General features: G+C 40.3%; 1 protein-coding gene across 1 annotated transcript in view; it reads right to left on the bottom strand.

Moving 5' to 3' along the window:
• Positions 1-11,170, bottom strand: part of LOC106723591 (sodium/hydrogen exchanger 9-like) — a 132,706-nt gene that overhangs the window by 31,885 nt on the left and 89,651 nt on the right. The window contains exons 3-4 of the mRNA XM_014539252.1: positions 7,418-7,531; positions 5,826-5,937 (exon numbers count right to left, since the gene is read on the bottom strand). Of these exons, the coding sequence (XP_014394738.1) occupies positions 5,826-5,937; positions 7,418-7,531 (226 nt within the window). The remainder of the gene's footprint in view (positions 1-5,825; positions 5,938-7,417; positions 7,532-11,170) is intronic.

The following is an 11,170-nucleotide window of genomic DNA, read 5'->3' as shown; positions in this document are numbered from 1 at the left end:
TTTTTTTTATTCTGGGCCAGCTTTAGCTCTGAGGCTTGGCTCCAGCTCTGAGGCCTTGGCTGCTGAAAGCAGGTATCTGGTTTGTTTGGGTTCTATAATCGAAACACTGTTTCAACTCCAGCTCTGAGATCCCGGCTGGCTGAAAGCAGGTTTCTGGGGTTTTGTTTAACTTCTATATTTGTAACAATGTTTCAAACTGCAAGCTCAGAGGCCGGCAGCAGCAGGTGGGGAACATTGGCTTCCTCCGTCACTGAAGCAAGCAAGCCTCATGTTCGCTTCAAGCTGCCTGGCTGCCGGCCGCCATCTTGGCTGGCAGTTAATTTGCATATCACCCTGATTAGCCAATGGGAAGGGTAGCAGAGGTATGGCTAATTACCATGTTTCTCTTTTATTAGATAGGATTGTTTTTCTTGAAAAGCAAAACAAAAAACCTCTTAAGACAAAGGACCCAGTACATGCTCTCTCTCCAGAGCCTGCCCATGCCTTCATTCTTTAGGCTTGTATCTTTGTTTTCTTTCTGTTAGGGTCCCCATAAGACTTGCGACTAGGGGAGCATTGGGTTACAGCAACTCATCCTGGGCTAACCCCCTTCAAGCCCCTTCTTTTGCTTCTGTAACCTGATTCCAGAGTTCATGCAGCCCAGCTGGCTCACTTCTTCTGCCTCTGTGACTTTCTTTCTAAAGGACCAAGGCAGCTGTCTGAGCATTCTGCTCCAGTCTTCACTTTAAGTGTACTTTTACTTTGCATGCTAAATAAACTTCCCCTTGCGCTAGAGTTCTTGGCTCTGAATTCTTTCTTTGCTGAAATCAAGAACCAAGAGCCAACATCGCTGGTGACACTCCTAGTTCAGGGACCACTTTAGGACCCTTGGCTTAGGGAATGATAATGCTACAAAACGGAAGGAGCCTGGTGATATCTGAAGCAGCCTCTGGAGGAGAGGCATTTTTCCACCCCCATGTTAACATCCGCCCTGGCCTGAGAGCATGTACTCCTGTGACAGTAAGTTTACATAGCACAGAAGAAATGACAGTCACTGGACTCTGGGTGAGTGTCTGCAGAGGCAGGCCTGGCAAGGAATGCTGACAGAAATATTGGTGTCTTCCAGGCTGTCTCTCTCTGGAAGTATGGAACAAGGGAAGAGGAGAGTAAAGAAAAAGTCCTGTTGCTTGATGGCTCAGAATCTCAGATAACTCTTGTATGTACATTAAAGAAAATCTTTTTCCTAATTTGAAGTTAGATTTAGTCTGATTCTTGATTCAAATCACCTACTGTTAAAGTTCCTGAGTTTTAAATGAGACCTCAGGTTCTTAACTGGAAAACAAACACATCCCTGCAATACAAAGCAAGCAAAGCTTTAAAAAGTATCCTCAGATCCTAATGCAATGTTTGAGGAAGTGTTAACAATGTTTACTATTGTCAGCACTCAGGGAAGTGAGTATAGGAAAAACATTTTCTTCCATTTAAAAAACAAGGTTTTATTTGTTGATCTCAGTTCTTAAAATTATTGTTGCTTAAGCAGCATTTTATGAAATGTGTAATTTTAGTCGGATAGACAATGTTGTAGTTTGTTCACTCATTTGCCTATTTGTCCACCAGTTATTTGTGGAAGGCTAGTCCTGTTCCGTCAGTCCAGCAAGCTTCAGTTCCAGAATTGGAAACTCTCAGACCAGGCTTGCCTGGTTCCACAGGTGAGAGCTAAGTGACAATAATTTTAAGACAGAGATCAACAAATAAAACCTTTTGTGTTTTTTTTTTAATTATAGTGTGCTGGGTGCTGAGGTAAAGAGGGAACCAAACAAATAAGCACCGGCCTCATGAAGCTCCCAGTCTAAAGGGGCACACGGGCAGGTAAACCAAAAATCACAGTGGAATGTGATGGGTCCTAGGAGAGGAGAAACAATGGGCCTATAAAAACAGATGAGTGGGACACACCCACACTTGAAGACTTACCAAGGCTTCCTACAGGGAGTGATGTCTAAGCCAAATCTAAAGATTAAAAAAGTGAAGACAGGAGGTATGGAAAGGATTCTGGGCAGCAGGAGAATCTGGGCGAATAGTGTAAGAACTCAGCATGCTCAAGGAACGGGAAGAAATGCAGTGATTGGCTAAATAGTTCTGTGCTGATCGTATGGCAAACGAAAGAGTAAGAAGCAAGATTGGAATCCAGGAGTGTCTAAGGAAAACAGAAAGAGGTGGGAGGAATAAGGTGAAGAGACAGCTCAGAACAGAGATTAAGAACTGCCATTATATTCTGGGATGTCCTTCTCACATGCTTACATGCACAAGTAGGAGCTCCCACATAATGGCAAAGCTGCTGTTCTGAGGACCACACTTTTGGGCATCAAGGATTAAGAGAGCACATGGAAGTGTCCTTTTACTGGTGGCTGGTGATTGCTGTGACACAGTCCTGATGGCCTAATGGACTTCCATTAGCTTGGGAAGTCACAGACATGGAGTCCTGTTCCCAGGCACTGCAGCAGCAGTGATACTGGCTCTTCACCTTCACGAATTCCATGCATGTTTTCTTCCTGTTGAATTGATGCATGAGCTGGGGAAAGCCACTTATGAGTCAAAGTCTCAAGATGACTGTGATCATTGCCTGATGGCTCACCAGAAACACACTGAGAAAGATAGTCTCCTATACACTGATGGTGGTTCTGAAGCTATCCTTCTGTAGAACACTGATGTCCCCAAACTTGGGTAATAATGGCAATCTTTCACCATTGAAAGGAAATTTAAATGCTAATGGAAAACTTTTCTTGCTGGGTGGAGGGGGGCAAAGAGGAGAAATGGGGGGGCATATGTAATCGTGTCAACAATAAAAAATAAGAAAGAAAGAGAAAACTTTTCTTAATTTACAGTTTTTCTTCCATGCCTTTCTCTTAATCTGTTGCTGCTGGCATCTATTTGAATGCCAACATATTCTGGGGAGAACCAAATAGGCAACAAACAAATTTAGGAGCAAAGCCTGGTGACCTGGTGCTGTGTGAACTCATGGATAAGATTTTATACTACATTTGTGCACTGTGGTCACACTGTCCTTGCTAAAACTCTTCCTAGTTTATATGATAGGATACATCAGGGTTTCAGTATCTTTTCAAAGTGCCGCAGAAATGGACACATCAGAGGGGCATATTCTCTGAAATATGCCAGGCTCCTTCAACCTGCCCAGGTGCTTCTGTGCCTCCTTCTAGTTCAAAATGAAGAAGCTTGAGTGTAAGTCTCAATTTCATCTCTAGTTTGTCTTGAGATTGTCAGCAAGATGCCCAATCTCCTCTCTCTCTTTCTGGGAAAGAGACCAATATGCCTAGCCTACTTTGTCCTGCCTATGGGTCTCAAAACATTGTTCAGGAGAGGTCTTAGAAAAGTCTAGAGTGAGTTTCAAGCTGAGCATCTATGATTCCAAATAACATTGCAATCTTTTCATTTTAAAGCTAAAAAGACAAATTTTAGTGTGCTTTTCAACATATGAGGGAATATCAATATGAACATGTAATAACAATATGAAGTAACCCAATCTCTTTGTTGTTCAGATTCATTTCAGTGTGAAAAGTGTTCAAAACAAAAAATGCAGTCAAATTTGTAAATAGAAGCTCATTTTGGCCCATGATGACACTGACCCTTGAGGTTAAACTGCTAAACTGCTAACAGTAAGTGACTGGATGATCCGCAGATGACATGGATAGTCAATGAGGAAGACAACGGGTGTCTTTCTCTGGGCATTATAGTTATATGTATGTAGATGTCTTGAAATATTTGTATTATGGTATTTTTAAAGACAGAAGTAGCTGATTGGCATTCCCTGAATTAAACCAACAATGACTACCCCATTAGAGGGTGAAGATGCTTTAGAACAGGGCTAGATAGTAAACATTTTAGGTTTTGTGGACCATATGGTTTCTGTTGCAATAGCTCAACACTGACCTTGTAGTGCAAAAGCAGTCATAGACAATATGTTTTTGTTTTCTTTTAAAGGATCTAGCTGTGTTCCAGCTTTACTTACAAAATTGGCATGGGCTAGATATGGTTCAAAGGCCATAGTTTGCTGACTTTCTACTTTAGAATATCATAAAGATACCACCAAATTCGGGCTTCTTCATTCTCCCAGTCCTGCACACCATATTCTTGGCCCTCAGTTTTAGTGCAGCTCGAGTTTTATAGCTCAGCAAATGTAGTTGCCAAACCCTGGAGAAACCATCAAGCCAGGTGGCCATTTGGGTAGATACTTCATATGCCAATATAGCTATCTAAAACCCTACACCTTCTTCAAAGCATTTGTAAAATAAAGCATTGTTTAAATGTAATATCCAAGTTTTAAAAACAAACCAGTGTTCTCCAGAGTACATCTACTGATGTTATGATGGGAAAGAAGAGAGAGTGCTTTCCTACTCCTAGAAATACTTTGCAAAAATGAAGCCCATCACTTATGCACAAGTGACCAAATTTGCCTTTTGCTTTCCCTTAAAATGTCAACTCATGACCAGTTTCTTATTGTTCTAACTCAAAGGTGGCCTGTCAGTCCAGCTCACCCTCTTTGTGACTCTCTCTCCACTCTCACATATCTGGGGATGCAGAAAGCTCTGTCAGAGGCCTGCAGAGGGAGGTTTTAAACTCCGAACCTCCATTTGCCTGCCCTTAATTAAACAACTCCTTCTCAGCCTGGGAGTTGCCACCCTTTACTGTGCAGAACAGGATAGAATGAAACTGAAGGTGAAACAAGTCCTTTATTTCTAGTACATTTAAAAATGTAGATTTTGGAACACTATGGTGGGTTTAAAGTGGAGTCTCATAGACTTGAGCTCAAGAATGCTTTTGTCCTTGGCCCAGTTACTTAAGGTCTTTGAGGTCCTGAATTTCAGCTTCTACTTTGAAGAAAATAAAGTTAATATCTACCTCGTAGGATTGATCTATAGTGAGTAGCGAATAGTAGATATTCAATAAATGATAGCTTCTGAAATATTTTCCATATCTTCCTGTATACCTGGAAATTGTTTTGTTTGGTCTATTCTGAAGAAGTGTTTTGTTGTCACTGTTTTACTCTCTTATATCATCCAATAAACCGTGAGTGAAATGTAAGTGTATACACACCTAGAAAGCATGTAAAGGGAAAGGTCTCCAAACAGGAAAGACTAATGGTAGGAAAACTGATTGAACAGAAAGAAACCACAATCGCCAGAGTAGTTCAGGGTCATCAAATTCATTTGGTCTATTTTCTTTTGGAAAAGGGAGCCTCCAGGTTTGGTTTAAGCAAGTAGCACATAAGCTTCTTGAGAGCACAGATCTTGACAGACTCACATACAGTCCCTGGAATTGCTCTTGGCACTTGGTGCCAATTAGTACTTGTTTTTTCAACTAATAAAGGGGCATGGTTTTTCTCAACTAATAACTTAGATATGATTTGCTTTTGTATTAACCATGAGACGTTCCTGGAGCTCAGCATAAGGAAGGAACAGGGATTCTAAGGAGAAGGAGATTTAACATTGGACAAGGATGGTATAATTTACAGAATACTTACCTTCAAGTATGCAATTTCTGAAATGATCATGACAATTCCCCAATATGAAAATACCTATTCTAGGCCAGTTTCTGGCAGATGCTGTATGTACACTGAGGCCATTCCAACAAGATTTCCTTTAATTTCATTTGTTTTCTGGAAAGAAAAACCCCACTGTTGCTCATAATTTATGGAGTGTCAGCATGATGCTGGGTATGCTGGGGTAAGTCAGAGTTATGCTTCCCCAGAATGTCACTACCTGTCCCTGTGGTTTTCCACATAGTGACATGGGAGAGAACAGTAGCGCTGACGCCGCATGTAGTTCACATACCTGAAAACATCATCATATGCTGGAAGTTCCAGGGGACCTTCTGCTTCCGGCCCAGATTCAGGAGGAAGGAGAGGGGATATATGTTGCAGGCTCTGGCAACAAGAATTGCTAGCTGGGAAACATTGAGGAAAGCATTACTTAGTAAGGGCACTAGTCCTTGAGCTTTAAATATCATTTCCTTCAGTTTCTCTATACTATGACCCAGAAAACAGAGATAAATATGTCAACACATGTATGTCCAACTTCCTTCCAAAATTCATCTTTCAATGCCAATTCCTTTTTAGAAATAATATATATTTATATTTGAATACATTTGATTTACAATAGCCAACCCAATTTCAATCTCTGTAAATTTTCTCATCATATTTATTGTTGCTGGAGACTGACTTTATGTTCAATTCTGCTGAAAAGTAAGGCAGCAAGTGTGCAGGGTTGTGGCATGCTTCCTGAGCAGTGCTTCAGAAAGGATACATGTGCTTTGGCTCCTGATTACCATCTCACTGTTCATCAATTATAGGCTCTGTATCTAGCAAGCTTCACTCTTTTTTTTTCTTTTAGTGGATTTAATTTTGAGAGAAATTGCCTATATAAACATATGATACAACTAATGCTTTAAGAAGCATTTTACTAAATCCAAACTGTACACATTAAAATCTATGAAAATATTGGTGGTAGTCATTTCTCCCCTTTGTCATCTTGGACCACTTCCCTGATAGTCTACCTAGTCTAGTTTACCCTCAAATGAGATGGAGTTGTTGGGAAGAGGAGCTTCCTTCTAAGACCAGGTTTTGGATGAAATCTGAGGGTTGAGCTGAGTGCTCTGTGAAGAGAGAACAGGAGGCAGGTGCTTGGTTAGAACAGGGCTTTGAAAAAGGAGTCGACTCTCCTGGCTGTAAGATCATCTCCTGGAATCTGAGGGGTTATGTCCATTTTCCCAGTGGAAAGAATGATGACAGCCACTGACTGTCCTTGGGGACATCCCAGTGCCTCAGTATCCTTTTGTTCAGATACCCATTCCCATTGGGAGTGCCTACACACCAGGCCTAGCACTACAAAAGTCCTCTGCATTAAAAGTGAGGTTTAGATTTTTTTCTATTATTTTGTTTATAGGAAAGGTTTTCTTAATAAAATAACCTTACATGTGCCCAATTATTAAGATATTGAAACATATCCATCATGCTAATTTCATTTGCTCTTTACTTTGCATATCCTATTTCAAAGTCCTTACTAAAAAGATTTTACCATTCTGTAATGAAAATATTTCTAACGCTTAATAATCTTCTGATCATACTAATTCAGGTTAAATATATTTCTCTGTAAAGAATGGTTTGAAATTTTAATTTAAATGATTCATAATTTTAAACATATTTTGAATATTCAAAAAAGTCACTCTCCTTTAGTTCCCCCCTCCCAGTATTTCCCAAAGTTCTTATGTTTAACCATAAGCATTTAACTAGAAATTACATATATACCTTAAATTTGAGCCCTATAGTAAGCCTGAGGAAATTACTTTAATAATTTAACAGAATAATCGGTAAAAGTAAGTAGTTTGTTCTCTTTCGTCAGCCCCTATTCTGTATTTCAAAGGATACAAAGGTTCCAAGTATAAAAAGGGCATTAAAGATATGATTCTGGAATGTGAACAATGCCAGACCCATGTAGCAGAAGATGACATTCTCAGCCAAGAAGTTCATAAATTCAAACAACTGAAAACAAAGCAGAAACAAAAATCATTAATAATGACTCAGGTTTTAATTCACTTAATCACCTGTATAATGTGTTTGGTGACTGGATGGCTCTCCTTATCTAGGAAGGCTGTCCCTTTGTCCTGTGCTTATCTTCTGGGGGGGCACAGGGACGCTGCCTGTGTTGTCAGGTGAGCTGACTCTCCTGTGGTTCTCTACACTGTGACAGGTGCTGCAACCCTGTCCACATCCCACCTTCCTATCCAGCTGCAAAGCTGCCTGAGATTCCCCTGGGCCAACTTAACCAGTGTGTATCCTCCATGGCACACTTCCTACTGAGATGACAGAATATTCCATCACAGAAATGGAAACTATGTGATTTGCTTAAGGTGTACTGTAGTAAACAATGCAAAGATAGTTTAGAATTTTTCTGCAGATCACCCAGTAGGTGCACTTGAATTCCCAGAACTTGAAAAAAGCTTCAGCTACTTTATTCTCCTCAGGCAGGCAGGAAGGACAAACTTGGAAAACTTAGAAAGTAGGAATAAGGATGAATGTTGATAATACTTCAATATTATAATGATCAGTATGTTTTAAATGAGACTCATTAAATTGATTGACATAGTTCTATCCATTAAACATCTACAATTTCTAGCTGGTAAAAAGAAGATGATTAATCCCAGGGATCAGTTTATACAGCAAGAACACAATAGGCAAATTACATTCATTCAGAGGAATGGGGTACTAACACCCATGCTGATGAAAGCTCCCCAAAATTATTCTTAGACCATTAACTAAACAACTTAAGTTGAACATGAAAAATATTATCCATGCTCCAGATTAGAAGTAAAAAGGGAATAATGTGTCCAGGGCTACAACAAAGGCCAATTTGGAAGAGACTTTAGTTTGTATTGCAGACTTTTCATTTGGAAGTTCCTAAAACTTTATTTTAGACCTAAATTTTTCTGGAAGTATTTCTCTTGGCTTTTAAATAGCTCGTTTTTTTTCATGTAATGTGTTAACAGCCCTACAAATAATGCCCAATACCTGTTTACTGATGAAAAACAAAACAAACAAACAAACAAAAAACCACACACAGAATCTTGTCAGAAACATTATTTAAACCGGTAATAGAAAGAGTGGATTAAAAAGATGCAGCTCCTCTAGTGCAAGATGGTCTCCCTGCAGTGGCAGCGATCATTATCTGTTACCCCCGGTGCGTTTCACATCCCAGGACAGCTCATCTCAGCAAACATTGCCATCCAGATAACCACAGGAAACTCGAAAATGTGGTGGAAATATGGGGATGGGGGACACTTCTACCTCATTAAATCTTTACTTTTTCAAAAAGTGAGATTTGGCTGTTTTAATTGGCTTGGGTTGCCATAACAAAATAATATAGACAAGTGGCTTAACCAACACAAACTTACTTTTCACAGCTCTGGAGGTTGGGAAATCCAAGATCAAGGTGCTGGATGATTTGATTCTAGTGAGGGCCCTCTTCCTGGTGTGCAAACAGCAGCTGCTTGCTGTGTCCTTGTTTGGCAGGGAGAGCTCCCCTCTCTCAAGGCTCTTCTCTCAAGGGCATTAATCTAATTCATGAGGGCTCTCATGACCTAATCACTTCTCCAAAGCCCCACCTCCAAGTACCATCACATTGGAGATGAGGGCATCAACATCTGAATTGGTGGGGATTGGGCACATGCATTCAGTTCATTACAGCTACCTAGCTTTAACATTAATAAACATGTCAAGGTTAAATTCATAGGGCCTCTTCCCCTGTGTATTTTACTCTAGATGGGTCCACTGAACCTCCTCTTGGTGATTGCACTCTGATTTCCCTTTGGGGTTCATCTTCTCCCCCACTCTAGATTGATGCCCGAATAGCTCAGATATGGAATATGTGATGTGGAACTAAACTACTTCAATCAAAGCATTTCTCCAGCCAACATGTTTGCTTCTAAATGGGTGTGATCCATTTAGAGTCCTAAGGCCTTCACAGAGATTGCTGGGACATAGACCCTACCTTTTCACTGTGTGGGAATTCAGCAGGATGCAGGCCAGGGAGCTGCTGCTAGCCATATTGTGAACTCAGGAAACAGCCACCTGATGACACTACTTAATCTTCAACTGTATTCAACCTCTCCCAAAACAAAATCTACCCTTGGATTTTTAAAAGATACAAAGAAATCACTTTTTATTTGAGGTGGGGTTTCTATCACTTAAAATGCTACAAACTCCTTTATAGTCTGGCACCAGTTTAACAAAGCAAAATGAAACAGCTCTCTGACTTAGCAGAGATGATAAACAAAAGCATGGTGGTCAACTTTTTGACTTTTTCCAGTTAGTAACAAAGTCTGTTATCCCTGCCCACTACCGACACCCAATTTTAATCAATTTCTCATGTTAATGGGGCAAATAAGCATATGAGGAAAATCAGGTTTTCGGTTTTTTTCTGTTGATTGTTTAGATGTGATGGGAATTTGTCCTATACATTTTAGCTAGGAACCCATGATATTAAATATTTGTTTTAGAGATTTTATTCCTTTGTATACCTCAGGATTTTACTTGATTTAGTTAATTGAAATCTAACACTGACCAAAATTACAAGTAACTGTTCACATACACATTGTATAAAACTTTGATTTTTCCATTTAGGTCCACTTCTGGACCTGGTTTTTGTTTTGACTATTATCTATTACTGTACTAATACCATATTCTTTTTAATGACTGTAGATCCATAATACATTGTAACATTTCATAGATATAAACTGTTCCCATACTCTACCTTCTTCAGAATTTTCCTGGTTATTTTTGCACATTTAAAAAATATTTTTATTGATGCTTAATCACTCAGAAAAGTTTTTTTAAATTTATTTATTGATTGAGAGGGAGAGATAAAGAGAGAGAAACATCAGGGTTTGAATCCACAACCTTTGAGTATCAGAATGCTTCTCTAACCAATTGAGCTACCTGGTAAGGTCACTTGGAAAAAAGTTTGTCATATATTTATAGTTTACGATTTAAAAAGAGAATATTAGGGGAGAAACCAAGATGGCGGCATAGGTAAACACCGGAGATTGCTGCCTCGCACAACCACTTCAAAAATACAACTAAAAGACAAAACAGACATCATCCAGAACCACAGGAAGGCTGGCTGAGTGGAAATTCTACAACTAGAAGGAAAGAGAAAAGCATACCGAGACTCAGAGGAGGTGTGGTGCTGAAGTAAAATACAAAGGTGCGGAGGTGCATGCGGAGAGGGCTGGTGGCTGAGGACACGATTATCTTTTTCAATCGGGAGGGAGTCTCAAGCTCTGAGCTCCAGTTCTGGGCGAGTCTCTGGGGACCCAGACTCATACGGGAGAAACAGGACTGTCTGGCATCGGTGGGAACTCAAGGGCAGCTTTCTCTCAGAGGTGCTCGCAGCAATTGCCAGGGCCTCTGAGGGCAGGACTGAGAGCAGCCATACTGATTGCTCGCTTGGCCGCCCTGTTGATCCCCTGGGACCCCGCCCCACCCAAGCCATGCATGGAGGCTTTTGCATATGAAAGGCCTGGCCCTTTGTAATATGAAAATTACTTAACAAACTGCAGCTGGCCCAAGGCCTCACGGCAACTTGCATTGCTTTACAGCTGGCTTCTGCTGGGTAGCCTCAGG

The sequence above is a fragment of the Myotis brandtii genome, unplaced genomic scaffold, assembly GCF_000412655.1.
Source record: "Myotis brandtii unplaced genomic scaffold, ASM41265v1 scaffold210, whole genome shotgun sequence".
Taxonomy (NCBI): Eukaryota; Metazoa; Chordata; class Mammalia; order Chiroptera; family Vespertilionidae; genus Myotis; species Myotis brandtii.
The sequence above is the reverse complement of the archived record's forward strand: the minus strand, read 5'-3'. Positions and strand labels throughout refer to the sequence as shown.